Source organism: Sarcophilus harrisii, chromosome 3 (assembly GCF_902635505.1).
Source record: "Sarcophilus harrisii chromosome 3, mSarHar1.11, whole genome shotgun sequence".
NCBI lineage: Eukaryota > Metazoa > Chordata > Mammalia > Dasyuromorphia > Dasyuridae > Sarcophilus > Sarcophilus harrisii.
Window position 1 is genome coordinate 50,917,768 of NC_045428.1, and position 18,370 is coordinate 50,936,137.

Here is an 18,370-nt window from a genome sequence, read left to right on the forward strand (position 1 = left end):
CATCAGACTTGGGAGAAGCCAAGGTAGCTGACCCTGCTTATGGCTTATCCTGATACACAATTCTATTGTTCTTTCAGCACAAAATTCACTCTGCTGCCTATGAGCCAGGGACTGTCAGAAACCACATGACCTTTCTCTCTCCTGTTCAGATAAGGAACAAAATCCAGGCTCTTTCCCAGAATTTAAAGCTGTGTTTTACACATGGTAGGCACCAATGAATGAAAGTTGGAGGAATGAATTCCTTTGTCATTCAAAGCAATCTAGTCTCTTAACTATTTCTATAAATTTTTTCCCCATCAGCCTTTCCTTTATGGAAATCACAGGATTCAGAGTTGGTAGAAACCTTAGAGATCATCTAGTTCAATCCCATTTTATAGAGAAGGAAATGGAGGCCTTGCCCAGGGTTATAGGAGTAGCAGAGTTAGGATTATATTTGATTCTATTCAACAAGCATATTTATAAATGTTAAATGTATATTGTTTTGGCTTTGGGGAAGCAAAGAAACAACAATTAATCTCCCATCCCCTATAACTGTTATATTTCTATGTTCATGAACTCTGAAATGCTTATATCTAATTAGAATATATTGCCATTTCATCTTTCTCTAAGCCTTATGATCCCTTCCTCTCCTCCTCTATTCTCAGAAGGGAGGCACTAAGATTAAGGAGGCCTGGGATAAGCTTCTTGTAGAAGGTGAGATTTTATCTGAGATCTGAGGAAAGCAGGGAAGCCATAAGGCGGAGATGGGGAGGGAAAGTCCCAGGCACTGAGGACAGCCAGAGGAAAACGCCTGGCACCCTGAGAAGGTGTGTCTTGTTTGAGGAACTGTAAAGAGACCAATGTCAAGGGAGATATAAAACTGTGGGAAAGGTGATGGTTTTAAATGGAAACCAAGATGGAGCCCCTCAGTTCAATGAATAGTAACAGGTCAGACCTGCACTTAAGGAGGATCAATGTGATACCTCAGGGCCCTGAGTGAGGAGACACTGTGCTTGAAGACTAGTGCTGTGGTCCAGGGATAATGTGAGGACATGAAGAGACAAGGGGGTAGATATGAGACGTGACCAACGTAGAAAAGACAGGACTTGTGGATGACTGGAAGGGGGAAATGTCGGGGCTGATGATAATAGGGAAGTTAGAGAGGGGGATGGATCTTCAATTTTGGATAGGTTAAGTTTAAGACATTCAGTTGAAAATGTTAAATAGGTGATTGGAGAAACGATGCTGGAGGTCGAGAGAGGTCAGGGTTGGGATAGATACAGATTAAAATCGAAGAAGGATGCTCTGTATAGATAGCGAGATTCTCCAGGTCCTCCCGGCCTCTTTCCCCACTTAGATCAAAAGTGTATTTGTACTTGGCCCCACGGCCTGGATATAAAAGGGAGCCCACACAGGGACAGAGCAGAGAGGGTCCTGAGCCGGCCCCCTGCTGTGTGGCAGAGAGGTGCTGGTTGCTGGGGCCCTGTGGCTCCCCTCCCTTTCTGCCCATCTGACTTAGGTGACCACAAGTTTGGGTTATCTATGTTGCAGTTTTATTTGTTCGGTTAACTCTTTCCCAGGTGTGTCTCAGTCTGGTTGGGGCGGCTCTCCTGGAGACTGCTGCTCTGAACACTCACGGTCACTCCTAGCAGCCACTTCTGTCCCCTGAAGGCAGCCTCTGCCTTTGTGTCAACCCTGCCTCTGTGCCAACCCTGCCCCTGTGCCAGCCCTGCCCCCTTCCTGCTTCCTAATAAAGAACTATGGTCACAGCTCACCAAAATACTTGAGACAGGTTGGTGCAGTGAAGGAAGAGGCACCTTGGAGGGGTTGGGGGGAGAAAGCATGCCGGACTTGGACTCTGTCAAAACTGGGCTCAAATCTCACTCCTGGCACTAGCTACGTCACCACAAACAATTCTCTAACTTGTAGCCTCAGTCTCCTCGCCTCTGAAAAAAGGGAAGGGGATATAATATGGTCATTCCTGAATATACTCCTTCTGGTCCAGAACCGAACAAAGAAAACAAACCTCTTATCCCTACTTCCAGCGCTGTTATGCAACTCCCAAAACACAAGGCAGGGTAAAGTTCTCTCTGTGAAACTTTAAAATGACATAAACATCACTATTATTATCCCAAGTCACAGGAGCTGGCCCTGTGGCGCAGACTCCGTTCTCAGCCAATCCCCACACGGCGGGGCTCTTCCAGCTATTTTCTGGGCCTTTTACATGGTCAGTAGGGTAAGGCTGGGCTGCAGGTTCCTCATCAATCAACTAAGAAGCTTAGACTAGAAGATTATTTCTAGGGGTTCTAAGCTCTAAATCCTATGATCCTTAAACTTAGTTTTTTTTTTTTTTTTTTTAAATTGGAGCATTTCTTACATCCCTGTCATTTCTGGCTGTGGCCCTCCCCACTTCCCGTTCCAGCACTGAACTTTCCCCAGCAGCAAGGAAGCCCTGGGCACAGCTGAGACATTTGCCCTAAACAAGGCACACAGCCCTTTGGTCAGAATGCTGCTGACTTGGGGTGCGGAAGACCGCCTACCCAAGGTCTGACACTGACTGCCCTTAATTCTACACCTGCGAATGGATGATCCCGGTGTTCCAGGACTGGCACTGTGCCATCACCCACTCAGGTCAGGGGCTGGAATATAACCCCTCAGAATGTATCCACAAGAGTACTACTCTTTAAAGAGGGATCTCCAGAACTTCTTATTCCCATGAGGGAGCCCTACCAGATCTTATCATGTTCTAAGATCTTTTGAAATTCCCTATGGAGCTTACAGCCCATTTAAAAAACATCCTGGTCCCCAGTGGGGCCATTTTCCTCCAGCACGGTGATGTTCACTGACGCCGCATGCTACAGGAGCCACGCTGTGCGTGGATGGTGGGAGTACCCTGATGGAGAAGAGAGGGGGAACACAAGCTCTGATGAGTGGTCCCGAGAAGCGTTGTTCTCTAGCTTTGAAAAAGCATCGCACCAATCTAGCCACGAGGAGAGCCAAGAGTTTCTGCTTGTGATGCCCACAGGATCTTGGACCCTCCAATTCCAGGGTGAGCACCCCCACGTGTACAGCACTGTGCTCCCAGCAGGTACTTCCTTCCCTTCCTGGGGGTTGGATAAAAGGACCTATGGTCCTTTTCAGCTTGGAATCAGTACGATGACAAAGCCCACAAGCTCCCCCACGCCTATCCCTCCACAGGCCTTTCTGTCAGCACTTCTTCAGGTCTTGGAGCTTGGGACAAAGAAGTCACAGAGCTGGGATACACTGTCTGCTTCAAAACATGCCAGATCTGTGTTCCTGAGCAGAGCATCTAACAAACCAAATCACACTCCGGCCTGAGTCCATTCCTAACAAGCTACAAGAACTCTTTTTAGACCTCCTGAGCTTAATGTACTGCTCTTGCTCTCTGCAATAGGTTTTTCAATACTATCTTCCCTCTGAGAATCTTCCCAAAGCCTTTTTCATTCCTAGCACCCAACCACCTCAATAGCTGGTGAGTAATGGAGACCTAACTCAGAGCCAAGGACCTCTTCCTCACTGAGTTAAAAACAAGGTTCTGAGCACACAAGGATCCCTGAAGGACATGGTCAGGGTTCTGATACTTCATCACCAAAGACACTCTCCAAGACATCCATATCCACATTTGACTTTTGCCTACAGAGACACTTCCTCTAACTGTTCTTCTCTATTAACCAGTTCTTCCCTCTGTTACAGGGGTATGGTAAAGACAAACAGAACTACGTGCTAGACCTGTTAATAGAAGAGACAAACCCTTTCCAAAGCCCTGGGAGGTCCATGAAATTTTGGAAGGAATCAGCAGACTGTAGCATTTAACTGTGTCCTGTCTGCTTAAATTTTCCAGCTGCATAACATGATAAACTTTTATAGACTAAATTTTAATTTTGATATTTTGATGTTACTGAATAAAAGAGTTCTGTTAATTTTTTATGTTGCTGTCCATCTGTTAATGGATCAAATGATTTTGGTACAAGAATCCATTTATAGTGAAAATCCAAAGGATGGGAACTGTAGGTTGTAACTCTCTATACAGCATTCTTCTAAAAAGTTTTTTTTTCTTTTTATTATGAAATGGACAAAAATCATCCAGCAAACATTTCCTTCTGCCAAAACTAAACAAAACCTGACTCAGAACCGAACAAGAGAGCTGTTCAAGAAATGGTGAATCTCTCTTACATGTAGCACCATTGTGTGTATGTGGTTATTTCAACTGTAACCTGGAAATTCCAACGCTGTCTGATTTGCTTGAGTCCTCTTCTGGACTTCCTTCTGCTCTTTTCTCATATTGTACTTACTGATTAATTGATTGATTGAGACTGAGATGAAATGGCAGCAGCCCCTCACAGGCCTTATCCTACTGCCGATTGGCCTGAGATTTGTGCCATTCCTGTCAGCTTCCAGAGAAAGCCAGCAAAGCCCCAAAGGTGCTGAGTGAATCTTCTGGGAAGAACTCCTTGGTGGACAGGGCCAGAAGTCATGGGATGGCATGAGGAGGCTGAAAATAGGATTTGGCTTCTTTGGAGAAACATGCATATTGATGAGAAAAAAGGCTGATTGATTCATTTATGTACTGCCACAATGAAAGAGTTGACAAGAAAATTTTCCCCTCCAGAGGGTTTTCCTTGGATATTACTGAAACACCCAAAGAGACAACAATCATTCAATAAGATACCACTTTCAAATATATAGAAAGTGGTTAAGAGTAGTTCAGGAACAACAAATGAAAGAGTATATGTTATCTTCTCAGTCACATGGATATGTTTATATATAAAATACCTAGCTCTTGGTCTTCCCAGAGAGACTTTTCCCTCTTTCACCTCATCTAGAAAAACTGTATTCCAGGAATCACAGCACTCCTTTCAAATTAAAAAAAAAACAAAAAACTTTTTTTCCTACATTATTATATGTCTGCATTAAGTGATACCATTATTCCCATGATAAAGTCCTCTAAAGGTTAAAATATGACAACAATCAGAGGTTTTTTTTTTAAAATAATAAAAAGTTAAAAACAACAACAAAAAGCAGATTGGTCAAAAGTCCAATCCAGTCTGTTGACAAAAATCCTAAGAGAAAATTCTTATTTATTCAAACTCAAAAATCTAAAAAAGATCCAAATACTGTAGGTTCAACAATCATCCCTATCTAGCTGATTATATATGTATCATATATTCATATATATGTATGTTATACATGTTATATATGTATACAATTCTTATCTTTCTCTTGGATTTTAGTCCAGAATAGCTGGTTGTCACTTAAATCTCCCCAGGACGACTATACTTCAAAATGTCCAAAGTGGAATATTTTGTCTTCTTCCCTAAATCTATTGTTCTATCCATACTTTTCTATTCTTGTTCAAGTTACCACTATTGTGTTAATAAATAAAACCAGGAACTGGTTGTTTTCTTATTTTTTTTTTCCTGGAGGAAAATTCAAACCAGCCAACCATTAGCTAATCTGATTTTAAAAAAACAAACCAAAGCAAAAACCTGATAAGTGCTGACATGATGAGCTCTATTGCAAAAAAATGAAATTGATAGGAATTGACTCTTTATTGATATTATCATTTGTGAATCAGTGGCCTGTGTATAGTCAAATCAATTAGTCAATAATTAAGTACCTATTACTTGCTAGGCATAAGGCATACAAAAAAAGGTAAAAATAATCCTAACATTCAAGCAGCACAGCATTCTAAGGGGAAAATAACATGAAAACAATTGGCTCATATAAATTAAACAAAGAGCAGAGGTAACCAGAGGGGGAAATGGGAGCACGATAAAGGCCTCCCAAAGAAGGTAGGAGTTGTGCTGATACTGAGGGAAATTAGAAGGTGAGGAGGAAGAGTATTCTAGGCATGGGAGATGGTGAATGCAAAGACTTGGAAAAAGAACTATCTCCTGGGACCTTCCTGGGAAGAACAACAATAGGCCAAATCTGCCTGAGTACAGGAAGGGGAATAAAGTCTAAGAAGATATGAAGGGGAGAAATTGGCCAAGTTACAGAAAGTTTTAAATGGCCTAAGACCTTCCATTTGATAGGAAATGATCAGAGCAGAGGATCTTAGCCTGGGATCTCTATGAATTTTTAAAGAAAGGTATTGTGATAACTGTGTTTTGATATAATTGACTTCCTTTACAATACTATGTATTTTATTTTATGCATTTAAAAAGTTTATTTAAAGGGATCCATAAGCTTTACCAGATTGCTATAGGGGCCAATGGTCTAATATGCAGAATGAAAAACACATTTTTGAGTGTGGCCAATGTAAGAATTCATTTTGCTTGACTATGTTAACATAAAGAGTTTTATTCCTTTCCCTCCCCTAAAGAAAAATGCTTGATAATTAAGAGGGAAAAAAGATCAAGGATCCTTGCATTAGGGTTTATTGAGCCTTGAGTTGACATAGGCTGACCTATTGTTGGGCTGACAACTGACTGGAGTATAGAGATACTTGAGGCAGGAAGACTTTTTTTAAAGCCTATTAAGACAGTGAAAAATAAGGGCCTGGATGGGAGTTGTAGCTGTCTGGGCAGAGAGAAAAACAGATGTTATGAAGGAAGAAATGACAAGATTTGATAAAGGACTGCATTGGGGGAGGGGGAAGTTGAGAATGAAGCTGAAGCTGCAGGCTTGGGTACGTGAAATGATATCAGTTTCTTAGTAACAGCGGCAGAGACATTCAGAAGAAGGGAGGTTTGCAGGTGGGGAAGAGAATAAGTTCTATTGTGGACATAGTGAGTTTGAGATCTGATGAAGCAAAAACCAAACTGGCACCAATTAATGAGAATTATTTGGTTATTATGCATTGGGCACTGTGCTAAGGATCGGAAATACAAAAAAAAAAAAAAAAAAAAAGCAATACTAATCTTTGGCTTCAAGAAGCTTAACAAGATGGCACACCAAATTAAAAAAAAAAAAAAAACCAATCCTCCAACTTGATCTATTCAAATAAGTTACTGATACTTAAAAATGTGAAACGAATGGCACTACTCACTAGAACAATTTACTATAGGAGCTTATCTCAGGACATGACTGGGGACAGACCAACACAGGAAACAATGCAAGAGATTCCAACTCATCTCTAAGATAAGAAATCCTAGGATGTTGTCTACAGTATAGAAACATTAAATGGCTTTCCCAGGGTCACTCCCAGAATTTTACTGAGGTCTTGGTTCTAAGTCTAGGCCTCTCTCTACTAAACCCTGTTGCTGTAGGTAAGAATCAATTGCCATAATAAGCAAAGCCTAGAAACTGCTTAGCCAGCAAAAACTTGTGCCTATCTTGTGCTAATTATCAATGTTTTAAAATTTATATTTATTTGTTTTTTATTGTAGCAGTCTAAGTAAACAATATAGTAGTTTGAGTTTTCTTCCACACAGAGTGATTTATTCGTCCATACCTTTCTCAAGGTGCTTCTGATATGGTGATGGATCTGTTTTTAAGAATATTCTCAACTCCACCTTTATTCCTGTGATTCCTGCTGTGGCAAAAGCTGCCCCATATAATGTTTTTTGCAAGTCCTGAAACACATTTTCTGTTATATATTGTGGGAGAATGTGTGGTGGTAAAAAAAAAAAAAAATCAACTTTTTAAAACTTTTATTTTAGCAGAGCTGGTCTGCTAACTGGATTTGTGCCATCAAACTAAATAGAAGCTGCTTGAAATTCCAATATAAATATACCCATCACCTTTTCAAAATTTGAGATATTTATACTGTTTTTGTCTGTTATTAGATAGAATTAATTTCTGGAGTTATTTTCCTTGATCTTTTTCCTCCTCAGATTTTACTAAGCTCTTCAGTTTTAGCTCTTATTTAATTTTTCTCTGGATTTAGTGGTCCAGATCTTTCTTATGATTGTTCTGCATTATTTGTAATACATTGTTGTGAGAGTTGGATTGAGGGTTTCACCTACAAAAGGCTCAATTTAGTTCCTGACTAAATTAGTAGGATCTGCTTCCAATTTTCTTGTGATGATAATAGAACTGGCACAAAATATAGGCATTCATATCTGCAATTCACTTCATGACACTGTGGTAGTAGTACTGAAGTACTTCCAGTAAAGAGGTCTCTGGTATGTCACGGTATATCTAGGGAACTAGAATATGAAAGAGTTTCAGAATATCAAACATTTGTCTCATTACCCTCAGGGTCAAGCTACTCATTGGGACAGTCTTGCCTCAGTCCAGCCTACAATGCAGCCCTATGCCATTCTATTTCTATACCTCTAAGGAGCAAGTTGCATCCCACTGACCGTGGTGCTAATCCAAGCCCTGACATCGCCAAGGCTCAGGTCACCAGCATTTCACTCTTGCTGCCAGGCTTCATAGTTGAAGTCACTGCTGTCTACCCCCTGGCTGGTATCTGCTGACAGTAATCTTCCTCTAATGCTATCCGATTTGCATTGCTGTGCTATTCCACTTCTCACACTAAGAACTGAAGTCAAAAGAAAACTACCACTGCCCTTGTGAAGAGCATGATCACTGATTTCCCTATTACTCTCCCCAGACTCTAACTCCATTTGCTGGCCCCCACTCTCCTACATATATTGACTTTCCCACGAGAATTGAGGTTATTCAAGGGAAGGCTCTGTCCTGCTTTTGTGTTTCCATTGCCAGTGCATGCCACACAGTTAACATTTAATAAATGTTTTTCATTAATTAACATCCAAAATTGGCATTGGAAAGCCATGGGATCTGGTGAGCAAAAACAAAATTCTCTTTGTGCCAACCACTGTTTGCTGATTGAATTAAAAAAGGAAGGATACCACTAATGGTTACACCTTGTAGTTAAGCTAAAGGAAATGAACAAGTATGGTTCATTTCAAAAGTGTAAAAATGCCTAGACAACTTCCTCTCCATTTAAAAAATGGCCCTATGATACTAGTCAATACATTAGCCTTTTCTTCTAAAAAAGCACTAGAAACAGCTTATGATCTATGGTATTAAATCTCTCTTGACCTAAAAAGGATAAATCCTGTCCTCAGGTAAAGGAATGCTTATTATTAGTTCTTAAAAGAAAATAAATCACTCATTCTGATGCCCTGCCACACATAAACAATTAAACATTTAGATAAGTGTGTGAAAACTTAAGTACATTTAAATAAACACATTCAATTATAGCAGCATGTGAACTTTGAGATGAAGACATGCTTGCTAGCAAGGTGCCTAACCTGACGTGGGCTCATATGTCACTTAGTCAACAAGTATTTAATGGGTGTCCACAGGTGCGCATCTCTGTACTAACCCTGGGGTGTACATATTTGTTCAGGGAAAAGTATGTCCTGCTGTGTGCAGTGAATAGGTTGTAATTGTTGTTGACTTTTCTCACTTCTTAATCAATTTGGTTCAAATTTCACAGTTTCCCACCCACCCAACAGCCAAAATATTGTGCTAGTGAGTTTAACATAAATTTAAATGAGCTGTGTAACAAAATAATTTTTAAGGGAAAAAATTATTTCCTTGAACAATATAGAAGGCAGTTAGTTTCTCAAGTAATGAATTTAATTGACACAGCCAATATTTTGTAAGATTCAAAAAAAAATGATGAATTTAGGCAGATTTGTTAGAACCACAATTCTTCTAAATTATAAACATGTTATGAACCATCTGACCAGGGCAGAGTCCATCATGAGATCCCTTTTCTCCGTTATTCTGAATATTATGCTTCTATTATTTGTTGTTGTTAATAAGGTTATTAGGTGCCATGACAAATTGTTAACTTATCCTGAGTTCCCCTAAAACTCTCAAGTCTGCTCTGGTCAGACCACATCTGGACTCACAAATGCTCTAAGGAGGGTAACCAAGATAATTTAGCCTGGAAACATGAAAACACACTAGGGACATGAAAGATCTTCAAGCATCTTCAAGGAAGAGTTAGCCAGAACCAGGAGCAAAGGGCAGAAATGACAGAGAGGTAAATTTCTGACTCAACATTAGCAAAACTGCCTAGTAGTGCTACTTGGAAAATGAAATGGGTATTGAGCTCCTCATAACTTCAGGTCTTCAATGAAAGGTTAGATGGCAATTTGTTGGGGATCTTGTAAAGGACATTCCCATTCCCATTTTTCTTTAAGTAATCTTCTCATTTTGAGATTCTATTATTCATTCCACTGATATTTATGGAGCACTTTATGAAAGGCTTTGGGATGACAGTACAAATAAAAAATCAACACAAAGGCAAAGTCATGGTCCCCATAGAGGTGGCTGTGTACTGTGCACACCCACTCCAGGTCTCAGTTTGTTCAAGAAGCCCTGAACTTATTCAAAGTCAGTAGCAAAAGACAAAAAGTTGAGTCTTGCTACTACTGCTTCCCAACTGGTGGTGTTAATAACAACAAAATTTTTTTCAACTTGTAATTCTTTTCTTCAAATGCTTATTCAGGAAATTTAAGAGTCCTGACCTAGGAAATCAACTCAATTCTAACTTAAAAATGGAGGAAAGCAACTTCTTTCCTTAATTGCTATGCCCTTAGTTTCCTCATCTACAAAATGGGAATAGTATCTACCTCACAGGGCTGCTGTGAAGATCAAATGAGATAAAGATAAATCGAATTAAATGGCTAATCTTAAGGTCTCACAGATAAGTAATATTAGTGCCTGGGACTAATATTGAAGTCTTCTAGCTCCTAGAATTCAGTTCTCTGAAAAAATCTTTTTGTTTTTCCCTTAACTCACTTCCCAATGACTCCCCCTCAAATCCACAAAACCTTTCCTGCTAACAAAGGGGATATATAGTTAAATAAAAGAAATATGTTGTTTACATCTAAAAAGATATGACTCATTCCATTTGTAGAGTCTACCACCTCTCTGCCAAGAAGAACAAGGCCCATTTCACAATCTGTCCTCAGAAGTCAGGATCTGTCCATTACTTTACACAGTATCTCCTTCAGTTACACATTTAAATCTCATGGAAAATAAATACACACTCGCACACACACATTTTGCTTTCTGAGGCATCAGCCCAATGCAATTAACCAAGAGTTAATGAACCAAATCCTCTTACAACTCCTAGTCACTTAGAATGACATGACCACCTGGAGGCATTAAGACCCGGCTCTCCTCCATTTGCTGCCTCCTTCCTCTCATGTGCCCTGCCTAGCTCTGACGCAAGGAGGCAGACTCACCCTCTGGGTGATGGACTTGCCGTCTTTGATCTGGACAGCCAGTCCCAGGTCCGACAGTCTGCAGTTGCCGCGGTCATCCAGAAGGACATTCTCGGGCTTCATGTCCCGATAGACAATGCCGATAGAGTGCAGGTGCAGTATTCCACAAGTGATCTGTGCAGAGTAGAAGATGATGCGGTTTATCTCCAGGCCCCGCTCACCCACATGGTAGATGTGGTACTTGAGGTCTCCTCCATTCATCAGGCTCATGACCAGGCACAGGTGGGACTTACTCTCAAAAGCATAGGCCAGTGTCACGATGAAAGGGCTGTTGACTTTCTCCAAGATTTCCTTCTCTAGAAGAGCCATCTGCTCCCCTCTTTTCTTCTTCAGCCGCTTCTTGTCCAACTTCTTACAAGCATACATCTTGCCAGTATTTTTCACTTGGACAGCACACACCTTTAAAAGAATGAGAGACAGAAAAAGCTCATAAGTGTGATTGGGTCCATAGCATAAGATGGAAGGGAGGGGAAGAGAAAGGAAATGACGAAATAGAAAGATTTTATTTTCATTCATAAATTTATTATCCATTTACTTTATTCATTTAAAAATAATTTTTTTAAATTTTTGGACATTTAGTACATAGTATGTAGCTATATAAATGATATAAATTTATAACAAAATTTTAAACAGATGACAAGTGAAAGGAGAAAAGGACTATGAATGCAAGGAGGGGTTAACAGGAATGAGCCATAAAACAATTTCTCAACTTTTCTCTGAAGAATTGTTCTACACTGATTCAGGACCCCTGCTTTTACCCCAAATAGAGGGGGAAATGCTGTGAAATACATGCTATCAAGCATTTCCCAAATCCTGAGGATATATTTGAAGTGAGGAATGTGACCCAATGATAGAGTCTAATTTATTCCTCCTAGGCCATTGCAAGGTCAATGATGTTAACTGGATGGGTGGAGTATGGCCTAAAATTCTCCAGGTGAGGCATGGAAATTCATTTTCCTTCTTACACCCTTCATGCTCTGCAAGCCCCTTCTCATTGTGACCTTTCTGAAACACTTACCTCCCCGAAACCTCCCTTCCCCAGCACTCGGAACTCCTCGAAATATTTTTCTGTTATTGGCTGCTGTTCAAAGGCTTTCCACTGCAAAAACCTGTCAAAGAAGGGGCTAGCTTGGAAGTCCTGGAAAGGCTGATCCTGTAGGAAAGTCATTGTCTCAGCTTTGGCCAGCTCCACTAGAGAAGCGTGTTCCGTCTCTGAGGCTGTCTGGCACTTGGTGGCCAAGGCCCGGCTGAGGAAGGGGAGCTGACCTGTGGGGGTGGCCTGGGCACACAATTGCACCAACCCCCTCAGCGTGCTGTCCTTGGTACTACCCTCCTCAGCCAGTTCCCAGCTGGACACTTCGGCGAGGAAGTCCACGGCCACTTTGTAGGCAGGCACCGTGGCCAGGAAGTCGTGGAAGAGGCGGCGGCCGATGGGCTGCTGCTCACACATACTCTCAAAGTGAGTGGGCAAGGCTTGCCGCAGCTCTGCGCAGTGCTCTCGGGCGGGCAGGGCCAGGCTGCGCCGGCGCTTCTGCATCTCCTTGGTGTCTCCATCCCGGGCCTGGAGGTAGGCTGTGTTTGCAATGAGATTGTCTAGGCCTCCCAAGTCCATGGCTCCGGGACCTGGGTGTGCTCCCAAAGGGAGAGATGTTGGAGGACCAGGATCGGGCTGGCAGGTGCGACTGATGGTTAGTTGATGGGAGTGGGGGGCGGGGGGATTGTTAGTCGAGGTTAATATTAAATAACCTCTTGGAGGATTTGTACTAAATCCCTAGGAGAGGGAGGGGGAGGGAAAAGTCTTTATGGAAAGCATGAGGTCTCACAAGTAAGAAGCTTTGCCCTGACTATCTATAGCTTGAGGAAAAGATAGCATTTTAAACAACTGCCCTCCTCCTTCCTGATGGCAGAAACTGCATTCCCTGAAAACCTCAAATTATAAACAATTCTAAATATAGTAATTGTGAGGAAAAAAAAAATATATATATATATATATATAAAATAGTTATAGGATTAAAGAGGAGAAAAGATTTTCTCCTTGTCTACCACATGTTAGCAAACCAAAGCACTGCAGACACCCTACCTCCCATCCTCCTGCCTCTCTCTTCATTGGTTAGGATCAACTTCGGTTCTGAGAAGGCACTACCTCTTCATCTCTGCCTTTACAAACCGGTTTAGGCCCTTCCTCCTTCCCTCAGTTCAAAGGGACCTCTCCAGAAGTCCTGCCTCTTAGTTAGCCTAAGCACCTGAAGTCTCAGGTGTGTCTCCTGGGGCACAGGGGAGCTTGGCCCAGTTGTAAGAGGGCAGGAGACCTGGCTCAGAAGCCTGACTCAGACACTTTAGCTATATGACCTTTGGCTAAGTCTCTTAATGTTTTTGCATCTCAGTTTCTTCATGTGCACAATAAGGATAATAAAGCCTACTTAACAGGTTTGTGGGGAGAAAAGTGCTTTACAAATTTTAAGTGTTTTTGTTGTTGCCATCCCACAAAGTCAACAGAACTCCGTACATTTTCCAAAAATATTTCCTAACCAACAGCATACCGGTTTTGAGAATTCTGTAGCAAAAATAAATTATTAAAGGAAAAAAAAAAAAAAGAGTCCTTGACTTTTAACTATTCCAATCCTCCTAACTCCCAAATCTATTGGCAATTCTCAGTTCTTATTTCCTTTCGTACATGTATACATATAGATCACACATACATACCTATATAATAGGCAAGATCTGGTGCTTCAGAATCCTTTCTCTCTCCTGACTTTCACAACATTGTTTTTTCCTACCTGTACAACTTCTCCATTTCCTTTTCTGCCTCATGTGGAAACAGTAAAGTACTATTTTAGTCCAACTGAAAACATTAAGAAAATGTGGGACAAAGTGGGACAAAAGGTCTTTTTTTAGGGAAATGGACTGAGTGACATCAAAGTTAATCCTCAATTTGTTTGGCTAATTGCTTTCCTCACTGTCTGATGTGATTGGATTTTTGACCTATCTATAGGTAGTTTCCTTTTCCCTATCCCAGAAGGTATGAAGAACCTTGCCATCAAGAAAGGATGATATAAATATCAGTGGGGAGGTCCATTTGTTGATACCAGGAGAACATTTAAAAAAAAGCTGTTCTTTGTTGAAAGATCAACAAAGGTTTTGATTATGATGAGCATTTTGGAATGTTAACACAAAAATGTAATTAACATATGACCTTTTCATTGTTCAAGATCATATGTTATTTCAAATCATGTTGGGTGTTTAATCATGTATGAGAGCATGGAGAAACTGTGTCTGGACATCATTCTATCTTTAGGCTAGAAAAGCTCAGATAATGAAATAATGTTAAATTAATAAAGATTGTTTCTGGCAGATTTGTGCCTAAAATGAGGGGTACAGTACTATAAACTTTCTTCAAAACTTATTTTCCTGAACTCTGAGTGTTCCCAAAGTTTCTATCCAGCTTTTTTTTTTTTTTACACTTTTTTCTTAGCATGTCATTCAATCCCATGGTTTCAATGATTAATTCTAACAGATGGTTTTTATATCTATGTCTCAAACTCTTCCCCATACTCCAATCATGCATCTCCAACTGTCTGCTGAAAATTCCACCTAAACATCCCAAGAATATCTTAAATGCAAAATGAATTCATCATTTCCCTTTCTAAGCCTCTTTTTACACTTAAATTCTTCCCTATTTCTGCTGTTGAAATCATTCTATTTCCAGTAAGTTTTTAAGACTGGGACATTACAATCCCCTTCAGTCTTTTCTCCCATGTCTAATTACTTACAAATCCAGAATCTCTGCAAACTCTCTCATATGCATCTTTTTTTCTTGTCACACTGTTGAGATTCTCTATAAGATGGAGTCTTAAGAGTAGTTCAATCACTAGAGGTGGCTTCTTAGTTCACTTCCAGCTCTAAAACCAAATCATAAGGGGACTATAACATGAATAACATAGGTTATAGAACTATCCTGAAGCAACAGGCTTACAAAGGTTCCATTATATTCAAGGTACATATTTCAGTTTGATTTCCTTCACTGCTTACATTTTAGAGTGTATTTCTTCTTTTGTCATTTGTCATCTTTGCTGCTTCCATAAGGATCCCTAAGTGGTATATCTACATTGAGCAGGCAATGAGGAAAGGATCCCGACTCCAAGGAATTTAAAATCTAATATGAGATGGTGGCTGTGTGTGGAAATATGACATTCACACAAAGAAGTCGTGGTACAAGACAGGAAGTGATAGAACAAAAGGAAGATGCAAACAACATGCTCTTAAGGAGAAGAGTTCATGCTAAGCCAAGGGACTGAGAAACTGAGGTCCAAAAGTGCTTCGCGTGAAGTCATGCAAGGAAGTCTGTGGCTTCTGGGGCCACAGAAGTCCTTCCAGGACCAAGACTTGAGTAGTGACAGGCACATCTAAATGGGAACAATCAGGAGCCCCCATCACACCTCCTAATCATCCCCTACGTAGGAGACACAAGGCGGGCCTTTACACTCACACTCCTCCTCTTCTCCCTAAGCACTGTCATTCCAAAAGGAACTGGTCATTTTACAAGTAAATGTTCTCTTAAGTCTCCTACCCCACACCACCCTATAAAAAGCAATAGCAGCCTAAACCCCAGAGTCCTTGCTATCTGCCTACCAGGGCACTGTTTTTTAAAAGACTTGTTTAGACTTCCCCCAAACAAAAGTGTATCTTTAGTCAAAACATCCTGAGAACGAGTTTGGCCACAGACCACCTAGCCAAGTCTTATCAAATCCCGTTCCCATGGGACAGTAACTGCTGCTTGTCCCTCACTTGTCCCCACCTGTCCCTCACTACAGGTCACTGCTGCTTCAGGGACTAGAGCTCTTCGCAGAGCTTCAGGGATTTCCCTCTTTGGGCATCATCCATAGGATGCATCTTTGCTTTCTTTTTTTACGTGTTTTGCCCAAGGTCATCAGTCAGAAATCAGGACAGCAAAAATGGACAGTTCTTAGCCCTGAAATATCTTTCAGCTGCTATTCCCTGACAATAAGTATCTTTATAGTTCTGATGATTACAATGTAATATAAGAAAGATTTCTTTTTTTTAAGGAAGTGGAAGAGCCTCAACCACTAAAAACAAACAAAAATGTTGTATGGATGCATATATGCCAGAAATGCCTCATTTCCAATCCCAGATTTAACTTCCTTCTAGCCTCATTCAACCGCTCCTTATGAAATTCTCCCAAACAAAAAAGATGAGTCTCTTAGATGAGATGTAGAACTAGGCTTCACCAAGCTAAGAGGAATCTTCTTGTAGTCCTATATTACCTGCTGAGACCTTATTATATGAACTAAAAAATACAGAGACAACAAAATGTCAGCTGTGTAGAGTAAATGTAACTTCTTTTTGGGGTTAAATATCCATTTGCTGATGATTTTTCAGCCAAACAACTGTCTTAAAGGCTATGTCTACAATGGCTAAGTAAACTGTTCAGTTTAGAAAAAAGAGCAATTTATAGACCTGTTGTCTACAATTTCTGGGCCCTCCCCACCTCATCTAGTTTTTTTAAAAAATGTATTTACACTCTTAGAAATTAGTTAAATCCTTTAACTTCAGAGACAGAGCAAAAAGCATTTTTGCACTGAAGAACCAAATCATTTTATACTGGAGATGGATGACATGAGGAATTCCTGCTTTCCAGACTTGGACATTTTGTTCTGAAAATGAGAAACACGATCTAAACAACTGTTCCTCGTCCTGTGCCTTTGGGTTGAGATTGTAAGCAAGGATGATGTTGGTGAAGGTGAGAAAGTTTGGCTGTTCCTGTCCTTTCTCACCACCAACAGAAGCCAGACAACAGATGACTTATATGAACTCTGTAGAGTTTCATAATAAAAGCAGTCTCTCTAGATCATTACCATTAATTGGTAGCAAAAAGCATAAACAATTGCTATTATTATACTACAAGTAAATTCTGTGTCAGGGAAGTATACTTCACAGGTCTCCTATTCTTATAAGAAAAAGTGAGAGTTAAAATGTAAATGTGCAGACTCTTAATCACAAAGTGATCTATGATAATGTATGTTTAAACCCAAAGGACCTGGAAAAGACGTGTATACCACTGACTGTTTCTATGGGAAGAACTAGAGACTGCTCTCTAAGTTCTAGCCAAACTGGATTCCTTTAAGTCATTTCTTAATTTGATCCTCCCCCATTTGGTGGAGCTAGCCCCTAGTTTTGGAGCATGCACCCTCATCTACCCACTTCTTAGCATCATCATTTCATCCTCCCTCAGGGGATAGTAAAATCTTCATACCTTTTCTTCCTCTCCCCCAAATTACTGTATTTATCTGTATTCTTTCAGAAGAATAAAAGCTCAAGGAGAGGCCTTGAACACAGAAAGTGTTTAATAGATATTTAATTGAGGAACTATGATTTAGGTAAAGTCAGGATTTTTCATTTTAGAAGATCATTTTTTGGGTTGGCCACTTAAGAATATATCTTTTCAATAGGAGTTAGAGCTGGAAGGAATAGCCCTTTCGTATCACAGATTGAAAAAAACTGAGTTGCCAGTGGTTACATAGGTCATCTAATAAGAAGGCAGAATCAAGATCTAATTTTGTCTTTTGGCAACTAGATGGTGCAGGGGAGAGAAAGCACTGGATCTGGAGACAGGAAGATGCAAGTTCACATCAAGCTTCAGATACCTGCTAACTGTCATTTAACCTTTGTCTGTGTCAGTTTGCTCTTCTGTAAAATGAAATGTAATTTATAAAGGCACTTGTCAAACCTTAAAGCACTAGCAAAAAGACTGTTATTAACAATCCCAAATTTAATGCTCTTTATGACACCTTTAAAGTTATGGTATCTTTTTTGACAACCAAAATTTATAATGAAGTTGTCTTACACTACTTCTAGGAAACAAGCAAAGAATATATATGTTTAACATAACAAAATCTGAGGCAGAATAACATTATCCAGTCTATTCTTAGATTGGCTCTTTGAAAACTTTGATCATAAAGGTTCCCTCCCTCCCTCCCCACTTTTTGCCTTCTCCTAAGAAGCAGTAACAAAGGGCTTCACGTAATGGATCTTTCATACATGCCAGGTTTGCCTCAAGATCAGTAAAAAAATTTAAATAAAAATTTAAAAAGTCATCAAGGACATTTTATGAGTCTGAAGAACACTACATGAAGAAACAGTGAAACAGTTAAATTAAATAAAGTTCAAACTATTATTTAAAAATAATTTTATGA

General features: G+C 40.2%; 1 protein-coding gene across 1 annotated transcript in view; it reads right to left on the reverse strand.

Annotated features, from left to right (window-relative positions):
• Positions 1 to 18,124, reverse strand: part of GRK7 (G protein-coupled receptor kinase 7) — a 37,814-nt gene extending 19,690 nt beyond the window's left edge. Inside the window, exons 1-2 of the mRNA XM_003766108.4 lie at positions 12,178 to 18,124; positions 11,121 to 11,558 (exon numbers count right to left, since the gene is read on the reverse strand). Of these exons, the coding sequence (XP_003766156.1) occupies positions 11,121 to 11,558; positions 12,178 to 12,771 (1,032 nt within the window). The 5' untranslated portion in view covers positions 12,772 to 18,124. The remainder of the gene's footprint in view (positions 1 to 11,120; positions 11,559 to 12,177) is intronic.
• Between the last annotated feature and the right edge of the window lie 246 nt (positions 18,125 to 18,370).